Source organism: Clarias gariepinus, chromosome 10 (assembly GCF_024256425.1).
Source record: "Clarias gariepinus isolate MV-2021 ecotype Netherlands chromosome 10, CGAR_prim_01v2, whole genome shotgun sequence".
NCBI lineage: Eukaryota > Metazoa > Chordata > Actinopteri > Siluriformes > Clariidae > Clarias > Clarias gariepinus.
This window is the reverse complement of record NC_071109.1, coordinates 28,773,036-28,794,917: the sequence shown is the minus strand read 5'-3', so window position 1 is coordinate 28,794,917 and position 21,882 is coordinate 28,773,036. Positions and strand designations below refer to the sequence as shown.

At 38.4% G+C, this 21,882-nt stretch overlaps 1 protein-coding gene across 1 annotated transcript in view; it reads right to left on the bottom strand.

The window, feature by feature from the left end:
* LOC128531577 (SH3 and multiple ankyrin repeat domains protein 2-like) overlaps nt 1-21,882 on the bottom strand; it is a 38,146-nt gene that overhangs the window by 10,012 nt on the left and 6,252 nt on the right. The window contains exons 3-4 of the mRNA XM_053505530.1: nt 6,198-6,333; nt 3,145-3,225 (exon numbers count right to left, since the gene is read on the bottom strand). Coding sequence (XP_053361505.1) covers nt 3,145-3,225; nt 6,198-6,333 — 217 coding nt within the window. The remainder of the gene's footprint in view (nt 1-3,144; nt 3,226-6,197; nt 6,334-21,882) is intronic.

The window sequence follows — 21,882 nt, the reverse complement described above, 5'->3', positions numbered from 1 at the left end:
ACTGCATTACCCACAATGCATCTCCCACACTGGACTACACTTCCGTAAACAACGGTCAGAAATTAACGTCTCTCTCCCGCTACACTGTTATTGCTAATCTGAAAATTTGCAATAAACATCGCTAATGACACTCGTGTAAGCGTAAACTAACAGAATCCCTGCTGTAAAGTAAAACAAACAAACAAATGAACCAGCACCTTACCTCTGAAAAGATTTGCGAGTTTCTTTGGAGAGCAGAGTGTGTGTCTCTCGCCTTAATTTTCGTGTGTTTTTGTGAAGGGGGCTTCACACAATTTCAGCCAGCACAGTGTCAAATTACGCTCTCGCGCGCGCAGACACAGCGAAATGAGAAAGAAAATAGATTTTTAACCTCTGTATTGAGAATTTATTTTGCCTTACTCGCGTGCACACACGTGTGTTATAAGAAACAGTACACGCGCTGTACACACGCGCTTCTGAACACAAAATAAAATATGTTTTACACACACACTGGGTCACAGTGTTATAGTAAACAGTACACGCGTGCACGGATGTTGATTATACCAGTAAGAGACGAGCACTAAGACCCAGCAGGAAAGACAATTCCACAGCGCAGGAGAGAGAAAAAACGTTGGCTTAGTTGTGATCACGTGACGCTCGGGGTCAAAACAAAAAGCGCATGCAGGAAATATCATACTCGGTGCTTGTAAACCAAGACAATGCTCGTTTTTCAAATCAAAATGTATTAAAAATCTTTGCCTGCCTTGCGGAACACTCGTAAACCGTGTTAGTCGTAACCCGAGGTTCCACTGTACCTCTATATCAAGTGATTAAAGAAATACAGATATGAACAGGAGCTTCCTAAAGTCAAGCATGGGGTGCAACGAGGAAGGTTTTTACTTCCGTACAGGACTGAGTAAACGGTGAAATAATGAAAGATCAGTACTGCTTCATGTATTTACGGCAGTAACCACCTGCTCAGGGTCACAGTCATGGTTTGGGAATCACTGATGGGTATAAAACAAAAATATTAACCATATAGGAGAGATAAAAAAACAACTCTTTGGCAAGTTATGCTGTATTTGGCACCAGTTGGAAGACAAAAAAGATATTTGGTTGACACTGAGGAACTTTTTGAGGCAGAAATCCACCATTTCTTTCTCTCAGTTTCTTTTTCAGAGCACCGTTTTTCAGTGTTCCCAGGGGTAGAGCCACAGAGTTATGTTTAGTAAAAAAAAATACTGCATTAATATCTCAACAAATATATACATAAATAAGTAAAAGATCTACATTAAATTGCTTTCATAAGTATACAGAGTGTATATGCATTTAAATATTTAATAAAACCCGTCTGTTAAACTCACCCTTCTTTTTCCTCAAAGTAGCTATAACATAAAAGAATATTCAGTTTTATTCATGAACTGATATGCATACATCATTTACATAAAAGAAGGGGGGGGGGATTTAAAACAGACCAAATGGCATTGACCTGGATAAAATGTAATGCCATAACACACAGTTATCACCTTCCATGCAACTTTCTACTCTAGACAAAATTTGATCAGAACCAGACAGGACAGATCGAACAGCAACAAGACACAAAAAACGTGTTATGGTAGAAACATTCTTTAAATCCGATGTTCTTTATGTTCTTTATCTAATGCTGTGTAAGTGCGAGTAAATCTGTTTAAACCGAACTGAAGGAAACTGACAGCAGGAACAAAACCAGTGTCAGTATTGCTTTCTGACGAATCAGATGCTGATCCGTGCAACCTGACGCTGTAAAGCAAGACCTGTTTGGGCTATAAATATACTGCACGTAGACGAATATATAAATAGGGATACATTTCACTGCTCGCGGTGTAGGTTTTCGTACTAAAACACAGAACTGACTGGATTGTATGTGTTATTAAAATATATCATGACCCAGTAAGATAATACAGACTAGTTAAGGCACTTTACAAATATACAAATATAGAGTCAAAGACCACGAACAATTCTGTGACTCAGAATTAACACACACACACACACACACACTCACAGGATATAAGCATGCCGGATAATTACAATGGAAAAACAATCTTACCTTTATCCACTTTTATCAGTCAAAAAACAGATAAAACATGAAAAATTATCCCATATTATTAGAGATCTGATAAATCAAACCTATAAGCTTAATGCACTAGTAAACAGGTTATGTCATGTCACTTGTAGCTTGTTGGTTATTTGCAGGGAAATGGAGCTATGATGTACAGAAAGCCTCTTTTTAAAAAAAAAATTGCTTTAATGGCAGATAAGCAAAGCAAAGTAAACTCTTTTACTTAAAACTAAAGTACGGCTATGCACCGGAGGCACTAACTATCTCTACTACTTCCAAGCAAGCTTTGCTTTTCTGCACACTGACTTCTCCACACATTTAATGTCAGGCTGAATGTGGAGGATTCAGGATAAGAATAAAAAATACATGGTTATATGTTTTTTAGCATTTTTGTGCATCAAACATACAACTGTAGAACATCTGACCTCATTAAATATTTGAGACAATTGTTTTGATTTATCGCATTCAACGGAAGCTAGCAATAAACACATCATACTAAACAACTGTCTACTCAGTAGAGACTACACTCAACATTCAGCCAGGCATCAAACATCAAATCACCAATTTCACTTAATTAGATTACAGCAAACTATTTTCCACTAGGGCTGCATGATTCTTGCTAAAATATGAATCACGATTTTGATTCCACGAATCTGGACATTTATAATGCTCCAACTCCAACAAGTTAACTGATAAAGTTTGTTTAGGTCTGCCTTCTTGTTACAGGTCATGTGACAAGTGACAGCAGAACTCTTTTATGACTGAATCTAATCTCTGGCCTGATTGGTGAACTAATAGTGTTTTGTTTTACACTGTATGAGTGTGACCAATAAGTGTAACTGATATAGCAATGTGGGATTGAAGTCGAGTAAACGAGTTGCATGAATGTTGCATGATCAGAACGTGACCTGAAATACATAAAAATGAATCGCTGTTACTCAGAAATGAGATGACGTGTATTTATAAATCGGACATTGTGATTTTTTTCCCGATGAATCGTACAGCCCTATATTTTACTGTACAAAAAAGTGCATTCCTCTGTTGGTGTGTTGCTGTACAGCGCTTACCCAAATCCTCCAATTCTGAGGTCATGGATTTGGATCGCATAGAAAGTGCGGCGGATGGAGCTCTCCTTGGAGGGGCCGGAGCTTAAATATAACAAGGAAAAAAACAAACACAAAAAAAAAATGGTTAATTAGCCATACGTTAGCATTCATCGGATCATATTCTGATTCATAGCACAAAATTCTGCAGTGTGTAATGGGTTGCAGGGCTCCAGACGGCGACTGAAATGGTCACCAATGTGCTTAATGTTTTAATTTTTGCGACTAGTTTCTGTCCAGACAGTTGCCAGGGGCAGCCGTTCCACCCCCACAAATTTTTTTTAGCAATCGTTAAATCCTGTTATAAAATGTACTTGGATGCACATGCTGATGAACAAAAGGTAATGTGATCTGCAAAACAGCAGAAAAGATTCATTTAACACTTAATTTGGTAGTATGTTTTATTCGATTTATAAGTTTTTTATTGAATTTCTTTTTGTACTTTTTTTCCTCTTTTTTTTTCCAGTCGTATTCTAATACGTGTGACATAGCTTAGCTAAGTGAGCAACTGTTTTTCCCTCGTTTCGAGATTGCCTAGTTACATTCAAAGGGTTCAATTTTGCCTCCTAAAAATTTCATCTGGCTACTAAGTATTTTGAATTGAGGAACCTATGTTAAAGGTCCTACACATTATATTTTTCATTAAATTTTAATATGATCTTTAGGGTCCTAATGAAAAGTTTGTATTATACGTTAATTAAAAATTCAAAAGGATTGTGTAAAAAAAACACTACTTTTACCTGGTAAAAACTAGCTCTGTTCTCAGCAACCTGTTTCAGTACATGCTAATTTAAATGCTCATGACCTCTGCTGAGCCCGCCCCCCCCCGTTCTGTGGGGCGTGACACGTAGGGTATAGCGACGGAAGTGTAGTCCAGTGCGGGCAATGCTTTGGACTGCATTACCCACAAAGCATTGCCACAACGCAGTGCTTTGTGGGTAATGCAGTCCAAACTGGAAAACTATGGATTATAGAGCCCGAGCCTGTTTTCTTCAGTCGTTTTTGGTTTGATTTAAGTACGGAACCTACGCGGAAGTTTGTAATATCGCCTGACAACGCAGAAATTAAAAGAATGGGCATGCATTGACCCGTTTGTCTTTCTCATCACTGCATGGGCATGAATTAACGGGCTGTTGCGCTGCCGCGAGCAACAACAACAACAAAAGCGGAGAAACTTACCGAGAGAGATACGGACGCGATGTGTTTACATGACTTCTTAATCTTCGACAGACATCGTTATAAACCATCTAACGTAACAAAGGTAAGCATAATATAGTTTTCCGACTACGTACACAGTTTGCAACTAGACAATCACCTCAATGCATTGTTTATTATAAACGGGCGATTAGGGATTATATAGAGACGGATGTACATAGAGAAGAAGCCATAACCATGGTCTATGAGAGTGTAAGTTAACTTACACTCAGCATTTATCGTGATTATTAGAAAAGGCGATCTGCAAAGAGTCATAGTAAAATAAATCACACTCACCGAGCCTGGTGAAGGTGAAGCAGGGACACGAAGCGTTAGTACAGATCCGATTTTTAGAAGCTGCTTCCTAGTAAAACCTGCTTTATATTGACCCGCGTTTATAAAGCAGTCTGGTGAAAAATGATTATCGCAAACATGAACGCATTTAGGTAAATCAGCGGGGACGTTAGCTTTAAAAACTAAATTCAGCCACTGCGTCCTCAGTGGCTCAGATACCTAACCCTAGGTAGGTACCCTAGGTCACTAACCCTAGGTAGTAAATGACGACTGCTGTGTTCGCTATTACACCCAACAACTGTACACAACACTCGCTTAGGCAACATTTTGCTCCAGCGGCGAAAAAACAATGGCCGACAGCGTCTTCTCACTCGGGGCGGGTCTTTGCTAAAACACCAGTGTCAATCAACTTGTGTAGGAACGCCCTCTTGTGGTGTGGCGTCACAAGGCAAGGCTTTTCCGATTGGCCTGATTTCAGAAGGGGGATGTTACTGTAATAAACGAAAAGAAAACCACTGGGCGGCTCTTTATCATCGTAGAGTGGTTGTGTACGCACTCTCCCAACGCACAGTTTAGTCCAAACAGCTTAAAATAGTGCATGTAGTGCTGTATGACCCCTTTAAGTTAAAATCTCTCAAATGGGACCGGTGGTTACCCCCCCGATGGCGGGGCTCGGACCTGCCCTCAGATCAGAAAATCAACAACCTAGAGCCTTAGCCTCCTGAGCCACCACTTCCACATCTTACGTTTAATGTATTCTTGTAAAAATAGCTCCTTTTGAAGGTAGCTCGAGCACATAACTTTTGTCTTATCTAAACTTCCATCTAGAAGCTTTTTATGAAGACTTGCTGTTCAGGACACCTGATGACGTTTTATCAGTCATCTTATTATCCGCGTTAAACGTGCCATTATCACACACAGCCGGGTAACCGCGCTGCGATTATGGGAAGCCAATAAGGTCAAACTTGGTCATATAAATCCGTAAAAATTTTGAGATTAATTACATGCGTTTTATATATACAGTATATCTTGGTGTATGGTTCAGTTTAAATGATCTCTTAATCTAACTACAATGTGTAATACAATGTAAATAGCTGTTATAGGGAACAATAACAAGAATAAAAAAAGATAAAAAAAGAGCTATTTATTTTCTGGTTAAGAAATAGCACGTTGCACAGCATTGTCATTAAATCTCAAACATGTGATAGCCATCTATGGTCGGAAATTTAAGAGAGAAACATAACATAATGAATTAAAAATTAGATTAAGGCATTCTTTTTTTTGGATTTCCCTGATTTTTTCCCTAATTTATTCATGTCCAATTTCTCTTCGTCACTAGGGGGCTCCCACATTTAAGCTACTACTATCACATGTTTACTCCGAACTATGTGACACCCGCCGACCGCATTTTTTTTAACTGCTTACTCATGCATTGTTGGGGGCGCAGTCAATAAGGGTTAAAGAAGCAGTGCTGATCTTGAAGAGGTAAATCTGAAAGGAGTTTAACGAATCCCACATAATGAACATACCTTTTTTTCGAGCTGTATCATCGGGGTCGGGATTTCTGCTGACAGTCACGACTTTGATGATGAGATGATTTCCCCCGTGACGGATCATATTAACCACTTGTTTGTGGCCCACCTTCACCACGTTGTCTTTGTTAACCTGAGAGAGGGAAATCAAGGGAGAACCAAAAGTCTAAATCTGTTCAACATGAGACAAAGATATAAACACTAGAACTTGATATTAAGCACGTTTCTAGCCACATATAATGTAATATATGTTGTTTAGTAGACTAGAAGGTATTCAAATGCTTTTCCTAAATCTACTACGTGAGTATTTTGCAGCACAGCATTTTTTTTCCTTCCAGTACAGCCGCTGAGATAATGAGATAATGGTCCCAGCTGGGCTTCTCTGCTATAATACAGTCTAACAATAGTAGCGTGAAAATAACGATCTAGCGGCAGGCCAAACGGCTACGTTCACAAATTCCGATATTTGGCTCAGATGCCAGGCTTTTAGCCTTGACTGCTCCTTTGTGTTTCTTAACTGACTCGTATCTGTCCATACTGTGACCAAAACTCTGCTCTGAAACAACGTGCATTATAACCTCTTTCAAACCCTCCACGTCACATGCATCTGAAACACTAAAAACCTTTTTATACTTGCTAGACACTTGATCTATCACTGTCGTCATAACACACTATCACGAGCCAGCAGATGGGTTAAAAGCTTGTGAGCTGCTCCTGATCAGGGTGAGAAGGTGCAAAAACACATATCGCTGATTTTACAGCTACTACTGGCACATTATTGCGAGTTGAGACTTTTTAAGAAGCAGCACTGAAATACAAAACATAATAGAATTGTCTGAATGCTCCAAGCGGAATGTCACTTCTACGCCTGCTAGATGTTCATAAAAAATTCACAATGAGAATTAATCTGTGTAGTTCGTCACACCAGTGTGTATCCGAGTGATAGGGCACTTTACAAAGTGTTTGTAAGCAACAAAAGTGAGCAGTGAATCAAACTTAAGGTGTTAGGCTTACAAAATGAATAAATAGAGTGCACCCAGGATCTAAAATTGATCTAATGGAAAACTATTTGCCCTTTTTGATCCAACTGAAGTAAATAAATAAGTAAATAACATGAAATAATGCTATAAGTGCAGATGCAACCCCAGATGGTAACACAGCCTCCAGTGGGTTGTACAGTGAGATGTGCAACGCTTCATGTGCTTCTCTTCTTACCCTGACGCGCCCATCGCTCTGGAATAGTGTCAATCAGACCACGTGACCTTTTTTACATTGCTCCAATCTTTTTGCTCCCTAACGCAAATGTTTAGTCTTAATCGTTAATCCCCCAGTTCTCATCACAAATGCTCTTTCAGTGAATCCCTAATTTACGAACATTCAAGTCACAAACTTTTTTACGTTACACAGATACGAACGGACCTCATGTGTATTGTACAAAAATAGACACTGCAGTGCACCAGATACCAATACTTACCATTATATACAATATTGTCAGTGCATAAGAATATATCAATGTATAAAATGTTTAAAGTCTGGTATATTGTATGTGTGTGCGTGTGGGGGTGTGGGAGCAATGAGTCGGCCTCACCGGTTTCAATAAATCAGTCCGGGAGAAAGATGATAGAAAATGTGTATATTGTATATTGTATTGTATATAGGGCTGTAGCTATCGAATATGTAAGGAATAGTGTATTCTACCAAAAATGTAACCAATTAATCAAGTAATCAGATAAAATGTAATTTTGCTTAATTAAAAAGCAAAGTAAAATATATAGGAGAAACAAAGATTAATTGGTTTACATTTTAGAAAAATCTATTTTTTTTTTTTAAATGCATACAGTATTTTATCAACAAAAAAAAACATTGTCATTATTCACAATACAAGGACTAGCTTAAAGTTGACTGAGATGAATTAAGTTCATTACAGTGCCATACATTCTTATTTTAAAGCCTTTTCTCAGATGCAAAAACTAAATAAATGTATTTCAAGTGACTTTAAGTATCAAAAAAAAACTAAGGCCCACATAAAAATAAAATTTAATATAATTTTATGGCTCTCTTCCATTTTGCAGCCCACAACACAATGCTTCATCAAATCAATAGACAGCAAACACCTAACTGTTTGCGTCTTCTTCCGCTTTATGGGTGACGTAAGCGCTTCTTCTTCTTCTTCGTCTGTGTTTACTGGCGGCTTGCATTCAGAAGCGCGCTGTCACGGCAAACAAAATTGCGCAAAAACATAACGCAAGCTTTTCAAATTAATTAAAAGAAGCTTTGAAGCAGAAGATTTTGCTGATGATTTTTTGTAATGAAATAACCCGAGTTACTTGAGGAATCGTTGCAGCCCTTTCCAGGATTCCCCTCGCAATTTAAAGGCGCAGAGACAGCACTGTTACAGTTAATGTGTGAGATTAATTTCCTTAGGCGCAATAGTGTTTTTTAGACACAATCAATGGCACATCAACTGGTTTACATTGTATATTAGCGTCAAAGGCGTATAAGACTCACTTTGTCAGACCTAAAAACACATCTGACTTATGAACCTGCTTATGTTGTTTTGTCTTGTCATTTGTTTTGTTCTGGAGGTTCTGTTACTAAATGTGCAAGCGTACTTGGCAATAAAATTCTTTCTGATTCTGATTTAAGACATCACTACATAAACTGCGACTTTACATTTTCCATTTATTATTAGTCTTAGATTATGTGTATAAGCTGTACAAGTCCCTGTGTATAACTTGTTACTGAAGAGACAATAACATTTTAGGTACAAAGATTCTGATGCTTGACATTAAATCTAAAGCATCTTTTTTTATGCCTTGTACAGTTTTTGGATTTTTATTTTGTCCTTTTGTATCAAGCCAAGCTTGTCATCACAAGTCTGCAGTGAGAACAACGTGATTATAAAAAAACCTTTGTCTAGCTGTAATGTAGGACCAAAAAATAAATAAAAAACTGCCGTCGTTGTTGCAATAAAAACTGTGGATGCAAGAAATTGTGAGTCTAATCTGAAAATGCAGACAGTCTAGAAAGTGCCCTTCTACATTTACATTTAGGCATTTGGCAGACGCTCTTATCCAGAGCAACTTACATTTTTATCTCATTATACAATTGAGCAGTTAAGGGTTAAGGGCCTTGCTCAAGGGCCCAACAGTGGCAACTTGGTGGTTGTGGGGTTTGAACCTGGGATCGTCCGAACCATAGTCCAATGTCTTAACCACTGAGCTACCTCTGGCCCTTCTACATTAACCTCTTAATCACTTCTACCTAAATTAACTGATCAAAGAGATGAGACTCAGCATTGTTACATTGACAATCCAAAACCTTTAAACGTTATTATTATTATTCTGCAGGTATGTATCAACAGCCCCATATGTCACGTCGGCACTTCAAGTCACATCCTGAACATCAACACGTGTGACCTGGCTCAGTTTGTGCTGATTTGGAAATTTATACTCACACCGCAGTGCTTTTCATAACACTGTGCTTTTCACAAATTCCCCCACCTGTCATTCACATCTCTCCGTCCCTGTGCTTCCTATCCCTTTAGCATTGCTGTGTTTTCTAACCATCGCTGTTATAAAAGATCACTGTAACTGCCATGTGGCCTGATTCAGGATTGCACATTGCGCTTTCTGAAAGAAGCGCCGTGTACGTCCGAAATTATGTTTTACTGACATGCTTGAAAAAGAAAGAAAAAAATAATTCCTCACACGCTCTAATTATTCTCCAAACACTCCCTGACGCTGTGCAGACGTCGTGTCAGAAACGAATCTGTTGAGTGTTTGTGAAAGGCCAGATCAATCCTGTTGGCTTAAACTTTAAGTGGAGGCATTAAATCTCCTGACACGTTATTACTGCCTGATTTGTCCTGCATAAAAAAAAAGATCCCTGCCAGAGGGATTGCAGCTGGAGGTCTAGAGAAAGCTGATTGGCCAAGCTCTCTCAGAGGGTAGGGATGAGAGGTACTTAGTGCTCCCACATTAATTACGGCTCTAGAGCCAATCAGGAGCATCTACAGTATGAGCTCACGCAAGCGGAAGAAACGGATAGCGCCATCCTCCGAGTGTGTTACGCCGCCGTCAACGGTGCGTGAGCGAGTCTTCGTCACTCCTGACTAAGTGGTAGTAGTAGCCTTAATGTGGGAGCTCCCCAGTGACGGGGAAAAATTGGACATGATTAAAATAGGGACAAAATCTGAGAAAAAATTTTGTAATTTTGCTCTTTGTTTTGCTTTGCACTTCTCTGCTACCGTAAATTTCACAGGTGTTAGTCTGTGATTTTATTTCTATCTATTTTATTCAGGCCTTTGTTTTTTTTTTACTACTCTGTAAAACTGTCCATTTGAGTTGCCCTTCCAAAACCTTAATCACTTTCTTCCTCAGCACATTCTCTGATATTAGCCTGCACCAACCTCCTGCGGCAGCAACACTACTCACTAATTTACCATGCTATCCTGCCTGATTGATTTCATTTATTATGTATTTATTATTTATTATATATTTATTTATATATATATATATATATATGAGTGATAATTTTTATAAACCTGTGGTTGCTGGTGATTAAAAAAAATTGCTTTTGAATGTTTTACACTTAACATGTTTCAGCTAATTGGTTACAGTAAATTTGGGTTAAATAGAAAACTGTTCAGTTAAAGACTGACCACTTTCAAAAAAGCCATGCAGAAAATATTTTCCCCCAAAGAAATTATGCATTTAATAATAATCCAATAGACAGTGCTATGTCAGCACTAAACATGTCTCTAGAGGAGAAATAAAATTTAAAAAATGACCTGTATTGTCTGTTCACATCCTCATGAGCAGCATAGCATGTAATTAGCACAGTGCTGTGGAAAAGACTTAAAAAGGAAGATTTAAGATAGCAGGATGCTTGCACAAAAGGTTATCTGAATCGAGAGTGGGTAACCTAGGAAACGAGCTAGTACGCTGAACAGGACTGCATGATGAAGGTATTTATGCCTTGCATTATTCTGTGTGTGTGTGTGTGTGTGTGTGTGATTCGTACATGCCATGTGTAAATAAAAGAAACACTGAGTCCAAACACAACTAAGCACACAAGAGGATTTAACGTTATTATGCAGAACACTGGTACGAGTTATCGCTCAGGACTGTGCTGTCTTTTTCTCCTCAATAAAACAAGAGATGAGACAATCAATCAGGAATCCTCTCAAGGCTCCGTCCCTTCTTGAAAGGCTTCAGGTTAAAAATCCACGTTTCAGCTCTTTTCCCCAGTTTAACATAAGACGAGGCTTTTCCAGGCCACTGAACTGCCTCATTACATCATATCATTTTTAATATTTAATCACAACCCTAGTCGTGAGTCTAATGCATTCTGCCATTCCTGTTCTCTGTCTTGTTTAATTTGACCATCATGACTTAAATGAGTCAAATTTTGTCGCAAGATATAAAAAATGCAAATGGAATAAGGGCTTTTTTTTTATTTAAATAAATAACACATGCTGATGTCACTGCTGAAACCTTCTAGCATCCACAGCACACCTAGCTCCCTTCCTCTGGAGTAATCTCATTATGCTGGACTGCCAATTCACTCAGGGCCAATACATCTGGATCATTTTATTATATCATCAATCTGAGCAGTCTGTACTTCACAGGGTGCTCCCTACTCCTTGACCCGTGTGCAGGAATTGTCGGTTAAGGGAACTTCCCTCAACAAAAGTCCACCGTTTGAAACAGCCTGTGACCTCACCAACTCAGATGACGCTTCCTTCGTGCGTTACCATGGTAACATAAGCACCTCAGATACCTGTCGGTACAGCGAAAAATTAAATATTGAAACAAAAATATATACCATCATAAAACATATACTAGTAAAACGTGTAAATAAATTATTAGATTTATTTGCAAGATGTACAGAGATTTATATATATTTTTTTCAGATTACTAGCCTATAAAATTATACAGATTTCTTGACTTAATAAAAAAAAATTATTGTGTACTATTAATATGATGTCGTCCCTGAGGATAATAATGATAATAAATATATAAATCCTTTTTCGTCTTTTGGGACTGAAGGGAAAGTTTTTTATTCCCTTTCCATTCCGGTAAAGTAAAGACCCGTTGTTCACTCGTTCCTTAAATTGTTTGCAGTTCCCTTTGACCTCAGCAGTTTCACTCCCTGTGGTTTGAACTCACACTTATTATGGCTGAACCCCCTGTGTAGTACACTTTGCAGGATACTTCGGGCTAATCAGAACGTACCTTGGGAACTACAGGCTCAAGCTCACAACTTAAACAGACAGAAAATCCTAATTACAGTGGGTGTGTTCAAACGACAAAAAAATTCACTTAAAACGGTAAACTGCACAAAACACACTAATACAAATTACCATGAACCACAGACTGCACTAAACTGAGGACTGATGTGTGTGTGTGTGTGTGTGTATGTGTGGGGGTGTGTGTGATGCGCACTTGATCTGATGATCTGATTAAATTAGGGCTGGTTATCCCCTTGACACACAGTCTAAACGGAAAATAAAACAAAGCTATCCTTCTGTCTAATCATATCAGCTGCGTTCCTGGTTGTTCTAGTCACAGTCTCTCTCTCTCTCTCTCTGTCTCTGCACACACACACACACACACAACGAAAACCCTGTAATCGGCTATACAGTGCAGTCCAAAAATACCTGGAGCCACATGTATTCCATCATTTTGGGAGTTTTAATTTGTGTTTTGCACGTTTCATATTTTTCCTTAACGACAGAATATATTGTCATAGAAACCGCTTAAAAATCCTTTGCTTTGATGCTTGCCCAGTGACCTTTACTCATTCAATTTGTGCTTATTCAGCCACACACGCATTAGTAAAGTCAGGGACTGGTGCTCCTCAAATGCGCTCAGTGAGCTTCCGGCTCAGGACTCTCGTTCCTCTCTGACTTTGGACGACTATGTTGATTTACTGCCGGGGTATGTTAGTCCTGTGTTGCAAGCGGTCACTGGAGTGACCAAAGTGTTACGCACCTATGAATCAGCAGAGAAGTCAACAGGAAGGTGTTAAAACACAGGACTGGAAGGCATGCTGTGCATCTTTCCTTCAAGATGCTCTCCATTTTGCAGTCCTCATTGTTTTGTTTTTTTGGCTTCAGACTTGTCTTCAGTAATTGAGAGGCACTTCTTGCGCAAGTGAAGAATATAGTGCCCTCAGCATGCTGAATAAGTGTTTATGTAGTTTTGAGATATGTGGTTGTGTTGAAGCAGTTATACTGCACTGTAAAAAAAAAAAAAAAAAAAAAAAGACTCGCCCGGTAAAGTTTGCCTATTAAAAATGAAAAGATTTAGCCTAGTACATTTTAAACTTTTCAATTAACTGAATTGCCTGACAAAAGATCGATTACAGCGCACAGCTTGAGTAGCCTGTCCTTTCCCTCGCCATCCTCTTTGCATACTAAGTTGCCACTTTACTTCCACAACAATAAAAATGTGACATCTTTGTTAAGTACAATGTAACCATACTGCCAAATGTGATAAAAACAAAAAAAAGAGTTATTTGTGTATTTATTTATTGTGTATGTATTTATCCGGAAGAATCTAAGGAATTAATCTATACTACATTAAAAAGTACAAGAATGACTTTAATTTAATACAGTATATGATAGATCTCTGTGTCTATGTGTGTTATTTATCCAGCGTGGTAAGCTAGAAACAAGCTATATGAAACAATACGGCTGATTCTGCAGTCAAATTCTCCATCTATCTATATATTGGGGTCCTTTTCACACATCACATCTACATCGATAACCTAAAAACTATGTGACTTTGAAAGATCTGGTCTTAAGAAATTAAGACTTTCACACACACATTTACTCTATTATGGACAGTTATAAGCACTATGCTTTTATTTATCTAAACACACACACACACACACACACACACACAAATAGACAGTCTAAAATCCATTTATATAACCCAGTTTGAGATTATATAATGCCTCTCAATAAATAAGGAAACTACAGTAGTTATCCAGCTACAGTCCAGAGACACACGACTGACAAAAACAGTGTTAAGTGTGTGAACTCTCTCACACACAAACACAATGATCTACTCACTTGGTGAACATAAAACACCATTCTAAAAATATTATACTAAAAAATAATTTAAATAAAACTAATAATAATAATAGTAAATAAATAAATAAATAAATAAATAAACAAAAGTGGGTATATTCTGGTTAAAAAAATAGTATTTAAATAGAATGAATATATAATAAGTATTTAGGACAAATTTGGACTATGCACAGTGGAACCTTGGATTGTGAGTAACTTGGTTTTTGAAATAGATTTTATCCTAATAAACAAACGAGGTCTTGATATACGAGGAGTGCGCTTAGTCTGCCGATCGTCACACGATCACAACTGAGCCAGTGGTTCTTCTCTTACATGCGCTCTACAGGATTAGGGGTAATTGTCTCCCATGCTCGGTCTCAGTGTGTGTGTGTATCACTTATATAGTTAATGCCAATTTTCCAGACAGAGCAGTGTTTCCGTTAGTGTGTGTGTGTGTGTGTGTGTGTGAGAAAGTTGTCCTCCACAGTAGCCCCATCCCTCCTCTCATCTTACTTCAGTTTCACACACAAACACACACTAATGAAAACACTGCTCTGAATTTCTTATCAAAGGTAAAGTGCAGATTAATTTTTATTTTTACTTTATTTTTATAATTTTGGGTTGTGGAACGAATCATCTGAGCTTCCATTCAAAAATCGCTTTGATATACAAGTGTTTTGATATGCAAGCTTCTGGAATGAATTATACTCACAATCCAAGGTGCGACTGTGATCGTGAATGTTATTTATATATTTATATATTATTTATTTATTTTAAAATTTACCATAAAACTGCATATCAACCATTCAGAAGAAACCTATACTGGGGTCTTTAGGAAAAAAAAAAAGTTGATTGTAGTTATGATTGCCTCAAGGAAATAAAAAGTGCAAATAATAATATTATTCATTGCTTTTTCCTTACTCAGCATGTTAAAAGGTTAAGATAAATACTTCTATACGTCTTGCCCTTAATCCATGCCATTTTAAAGTGTTAACAAGAAGGGGCTATTTAGGTTTCCAAGTGCTCACGGTTTAGGTAAATATACTAATAATAATCAATACTTTTACTATGTGCATGTCTATATGGTCTTTGACTAATGTCTCCTTAAGCACAGCACTGACAACAGTGACGTGTGTGTGTGTGTGTGTGTGTATGTGTGTGTGTGTGTGTGTGTGAGACGTAGCACAAAAAAAAAGCCTGACTGAGTTTGTAATATGAGCCAAATTAAGTAAACCACAAGCAAGACTAGAGATAGAATGGCGCTCATTTGATTCGGAGACTAGACAAAGAGATGGCCGCAGTAATGAGCTGACCTGAAGTGAAATATGGAGATATTTCGGTTCTGAAGTGGGCGAGAAAGACGAGCGCAGCAGCACCGCTGTGCGCTCGCTGTTTTAAAGTGAGGCAGAGTTGGTTTTATACTGGGACTTTCAATGCACATTCCAGATTCTCTCTTCTATTTATTTATTTATAATAAACACATAAAAGGATAAATCGTGTATTTGTTACTTTAGAGTGAACAGAGAAGCGAGTATGACTGAATGTGTTTTAACATTTTATCCCTTTAAAACCTCGTGAACCAAATCTCTCAGAAACACAGGTCACTGGCGCTTTATAATAACACAGTCAGTTACACCACTAACAAAAAATGTGTGATGAAAAAGCATGTACTGTACCCTAAAACTTTTGGAGCAAATTGATCTCAAAATTCATTGCACAAGTTTCAAAACACTGTGGGTGCAAATTAACCTCAAAATGTGGTCATGATAAAAACCAGCACATGCATTCACAAAACCCGCTCTTGTTAAAAGCTGCACACGTGATTGCAACGGCTTAACACAAACTCCTCTTCCAGTTGAGTTTTGAGAGAGATGTTTCTGCTTCTTTGATTGGTCAGTGTCCATCATGGGCCTAGACACAAAAATGACCTGTGAGTAAACAGTCTTCAGTAAATTAGAGTTTCTCCAGTTAGTAAGTTTCTACAGGCTATAATCCTTGCTAGATGCTCAAAAGAAAACTAAATTACTTCTGTTGTGGAAGTAGGAAACATCTAAAACTGCATGACTCTACATCGCAGAATATCTACTGTACTGCAGTATTCAATAAATTGGAATGTGCAGTCCCTAATATAAAAGCAACTTCAAAGAAAAAGTGCACGACCTGGGCAACAGTGTAAAATTCCAAAAAAGCTTGCGAATGTCTACACCACAGGATATCTAATGTATTGCAGTGTTAGGATACAATATAGATACGGGATTTATTTACTTTTGTACAAGGGGTACTCAAGTAAAACTGAAACTTTTGATTTTGCAGTGAGAGTATTTTTCTATATAATCCCCTGCTACACTAATGCTCTTAGTACCATCAGGGGATAAATTTTTTTTAGTGCACCAGAGCCATAATCAGACGTCCTACTTCATATCTGAAACGCTGGCCTCCCAGTAACTCCTTTAATGGCCCAAAACATGTAGAAATAGCTTGAAGTGAGGTCAGGACTGTACAGGGGTTATACAAGTGGTGTTGGTGAAAGATTGTGTGTACAGTTACCACGGACTGATGTATCTCTTCTGCAAATGGTTCACAAGTGATCCACTGATTTTCTGGGATCAGACGTTCCACTTGCTGAACGTACACATTCAATGACTGCAGTTGGCTCTGAGCCCCGTCAGCCACAAACGTCATTTACAGATGTACTTCTTCTGTACTTCTCTAAAACATTATCACTTTTCAAATATTTTACTGCAGCTAAAAATCTCATCACAGTACTGTGCTTAAAGTCTTCTGTAAGTGGCAATTGCTGCTGTGTTTTTTTTATTGCTAAGTTGCTTCCACAAACAGCTAGAAATAAAACTTGACTAATTGTATGATTCTCACTATATTTGACTCTCCTCTTGCTACCAAAGACACAGCTTGATTTTGAAAATAATCTGACAACATTATATAAATCTAAATGTTTTCTAGGCTTGGTATCTCACAAATAATTAGACTTTTGCTATAACACATCTTCTGACAGATAAGAAAAAACTGTTTTTTTAACTACAGACGTCCAGTGACTCTGGTTGTGGGAGAAATAAGTCGGCCTCATCGATTTCAATGAATCAGTCCGGGAGCACGATGATAGATGTGTGTCCTGTTAATGTCTGTCCTGTAAAGCTGTCCTGATGGATTTTGGAAAATCCTTAACAAAACAGAGTTCACAGCCCTGAACAGTGGAAAACAGCTCTGAGACAAAATGGTGTCCAGGATTCTCCTCTTTAAAGGCACAGAGACTACACTGTTATATTTATGTGAGAATTACTTTCATAGGCACGATTACATTTTTGTACAGTGTGGAGAAAAGAGGAGATTTAATCAAGCGGATAGGTATGCTTTATATTGTATATTTGTGCAAGTCTCACTTTGTGGTTTTTGTTTGACTTAGGAACAAATCCGACTTAAGAACATGCTCCCGGAACGTAACTCGTTCGTCGAGGACTAAGCGTACATTTTTTTTATTATTAAAAGCTATTTCTAAAACCTTAGTCAGGTAACTTCTATTCCTTCCATAAATAAATTCTTTAAATCACCACAATTATCCATTTCAACAAATAAATAAATAAATAAACTAAACAGAGTCAAGATTAGAATAGCACACACTCACTAACAAAGACTTGGGAACGTCACTAGCAATTATCTAGGAGTGCGATGCCCTGAGGTTTGTCTTGTGTATTTATGGTGAACCAATGAATGTAAATCATTGTGTGTGTGTGTGTGTTTGTGTGATTAGTGAAGCAATTCATCTTGTGACAGATCAGATTTTCAGCCTTCTTGTTGTTTATTTGGTGGAGGATTTAGAGAAATGGTGTCAACGTGACAAACAGGCTGTTTTCAATTTCTACCTAAAGGGAGGAAGCGTTTGACCTAAAATAAATGCTGAGCCAGAGTGTTTCCACACATGCGTAACACTTTTGTTTGTCATGATGAAAGTGCGCGAACAATTGAATGCTTTCTGCCAGCAGGAAAAAAAAAAGGTAACATGGATACGTAAAACTCCTGAGACTTTAAACTGTGACATCTGCAGTTTCTAAACAGCTGCTTGCCATTTCTTTTTTCTCAGTAATGATGAACAAACTGTAGGAAAAGTTATAAACTATAAATAACACTATTTGAACGCTCGCCAGATGCTCTACCACACCTCAAAATCTGGGAGTAAGAATTAACTTGTGACGTTTTTATTTCTCTGGTATTCACTGTAGATTTTTTTTAGCTGCAATGCAGACTTCTTTTTCTTTCCTCACACACACTTACACACTTACACACACACACACACACCTACACACACACACACAGACCTAAAATAACAGAGAGGGAATTGAAGCAGAGTGTGCTTGCTATCTACACTAAAAGCTGGAGGTCCATGGTCTTGCTACCCTCCTCCATCAGGACCAGTCAGAGCTGAAATGATTGTACTGAAATCTTTTCTCTTATACTCGCCTCCTGAGAGATACGAGCTCACACTTTCGCCATGAGAGGTCTAATTATGAGGAGCACTGAAGAACTGCTGTTTAGACAGTATGCACTTGCTCTCTCTCTCTCTCTCTCTCTCACACACACACACACACACACACAAAGGTTTACAGAGTCTCCTGATAAAGAGAAGCTTCAGGGTGGGACTTATCTGAACAGGCATGTTCAGACTGTGCAATCAGATATACGAACATGGCACTTTTAAAGCTAGCTTTAATCCAGAGCTAATTTGTAGGCAGAAATATCTGCTGAAATACTCGCGTGGAAGGAAACACATTTGTCGACTGGAGCATTTCAGTGAACTACTTGGAGCGGGGTACTGTAATAAAATGATAAAAATACAAGCCAAAGTTCAGTCTCTCCACACATTCAATTTATCTGATTACATGCATTTAGAATTATTTAGTTAAAGGAAGCGCTACAGACCAAAGAATAGGTTGTACAATACTTGAAACATTCTGCATCAATGCATAAACATAATAATTGGAAATAACCTTAAAAGCGCAATTATTAACAAACTTACTCAAAAAGTCACACAGTACAGGCAACACTAATTAGCCTAATCTGCATGTTTATTTGGACTGTGGGAGGAAACCAGAGCACCCAGAGGAAACCCACCACGCACTAAGAGAACATGCAAACTCACTTATACATACAGGACCGGGGCTTGAAACCTCGAATATTGCAAGGAAGGAACATTTGTGTCAAGAAACTAGCTTTTTATAAAGGCAAAAGTGTTAAACGAAGATTAAATATAACTGCATCCAGCTTTTCCTACCAATTCTAATGAATTAACCGAAAGCATATTAAATAGGGATGTTAATAATTAATTAAACTTAGTGGTCAGCACTGTTGCCTTGCACCTCCAGGGTCTGGGTTTGAGTCCCGCCTCTGTTTGCATGGATTTTGCCTGTTTTCTCTGTACTAGTTGGGTTTCCTACAGGCACTCCAGTTTCCTCCCACAGTCCAAATTAGGACTAATTTCCTAACTGCAGACTAACTGCAGATTAGGCTAATTAGCAGCCCCAAATTGCCTGTAGTGTGTGAATGAGTGTGTGGGTGTGTATGTGTGCCCTACAATGGATTGGCACCACATTCAGGGTGTGTTTCCTGGGATAGGCTCCAGGTCCCCCACGACCTTGTGGACAGGATTAAGCACTATAGACGGCTGAGTAATCTGATTGGACAAGAGCCATTCCACAAATTGTGATAATACCTGGTAACAGCACTGGGATGTTTAACTATATGTGTTTCACTCCACATCACAGGTGTTCTAACAACCAATAATTACACTAACAGTCGGTTGCCAGCTTGGGTGAAAGTAGGTCAGGACAGAGGAAAGAGCAGCTGCCTGCCAAAACTCACATTTACACCCAGTCACGGAAGCACTTTCAGCAAGAAAACACTTCTGATAACATTGTCATCTTAAAGAAAAAAAAACTTTGTCTCCAGGCTGAAACCCAAATGTCTCTCTAGCCCCTGATAACAGAGCTGATTATCTAAAGTGTAAAAATAAAGAGAAACTTAAGAGGTTTACAGGACTGTGCATCACCTCCATGGTTTATTCTCCTCAATGTTTAGCTACATAATACTTGGAAAGATTTGAAAACTACAGTACTTCCACCAGCGTTAGTTAGTCGACCAACTGTCGATCGCTAACTGTCAGTTGTCAGTCAGTTAATTAGTTCCGGCAGTAAAGAAGTGCAAAGAAAAAACAATTGGTTAAATAAAGAATGTAATTATAATCTGTTTGGTGTTTGTGGAAATTGTTGTATAAAAAAAACAATATCACATTCGAGGTCGTGCACCCTGGTGCCTTACAGCCGTGCTGATATTTATCCCAACAGCCCTTGCTCTCGTGTGATGATGTGTTAATAGTTAAATTAATTAATTAGCATTAAAAATTTAACTGAATAAAAACGTATTAACCCAGAAGGTTTGTTTTTCACATAAAGGCAAACTTGACAACACAGCGTAATCGAACATTAGAGTCAAATTAAATTAAACTGAACAGTTTGGTAATAAAAGAGGATTAAATTAATTTCAAGAGCATGAGGTAACAATAAAAGACACCAGCAGCATGTGATTAAACAACAGGCTTGTGCGAGATCGATCTTACACTTCAAAATGTTACAATAAATGATTGTATAATGTAGAACAGGAGAATAAACAGGCTTAAAAAGTGGCTTATCTCTGTGGTTATTAAGGGAAAAAATTATGCAAATGCAGAAAAACCACGATAAAACACACTGACACACAAAGTGATATCAGGACAACCAAAATGCCCTTAAATTTGTCTGGTCTCGAGAATTATCTGCAAGTGATGTACCATGTGTAAAGAGCTTTTAAAGCATGGCATTTAACTCGACAAATGCTTCTACTCAAAGCTGCATGACTCTCAGCCTCATCCTCACACACACACAGACACTAAGTACTGCCGCTGGTTGCTAGGTGACCGGCACCCATGCGGACCTCCTCGGCTCGGCCCTCTGCACGTTACTGAAAATCTGCTGCATCCACAAACAGCAAGGCTTCCTTAATGCTCCTGGAACGTAATGCAGCAGATAACCTCGGAGGTGTGCAGGTCTGGAAAAAAAAAAGCAATCATGCTCTGTGATGCTGCACCACAGAGAGTATAAACAGTCAGTGTAACCTAACGGGAGACTGACACAAGTCTTTTAGTCCAGGTGGCTTAAGCAGGATGAGCTGGGATGCAGCGTGCCAGGCGGCAGTGTGTGTGTGTGTGTGTGTGTGTGTGTATTTCTGTGTGTGAGAGCGAGTGCTTACGTTACGGCTCTGAAGCTGCAAAACACTCCCAGAGCTCTGGAGTCATTTGTCAATATCATTGATCACACGATTACAGTGGGTTTGGCAGGTCATCAAACGCAGAGAAATGACCAGGCAGGAGGAAACAAAGCACTGACATATGTAAAGGGCTTTGCGTGTATTAGCAAATCCAGTGTGGGTGAAAGAAAGGAAGCATGGACTCAATATCATCGCTGGATTCCTTTTAAGAGGAACAAGGCTATAAATATTCAAATGTAAATGAACTCCCTGTCTTGCTGCTAGCGTATTCTTTGTTTTATTATCAGCTCT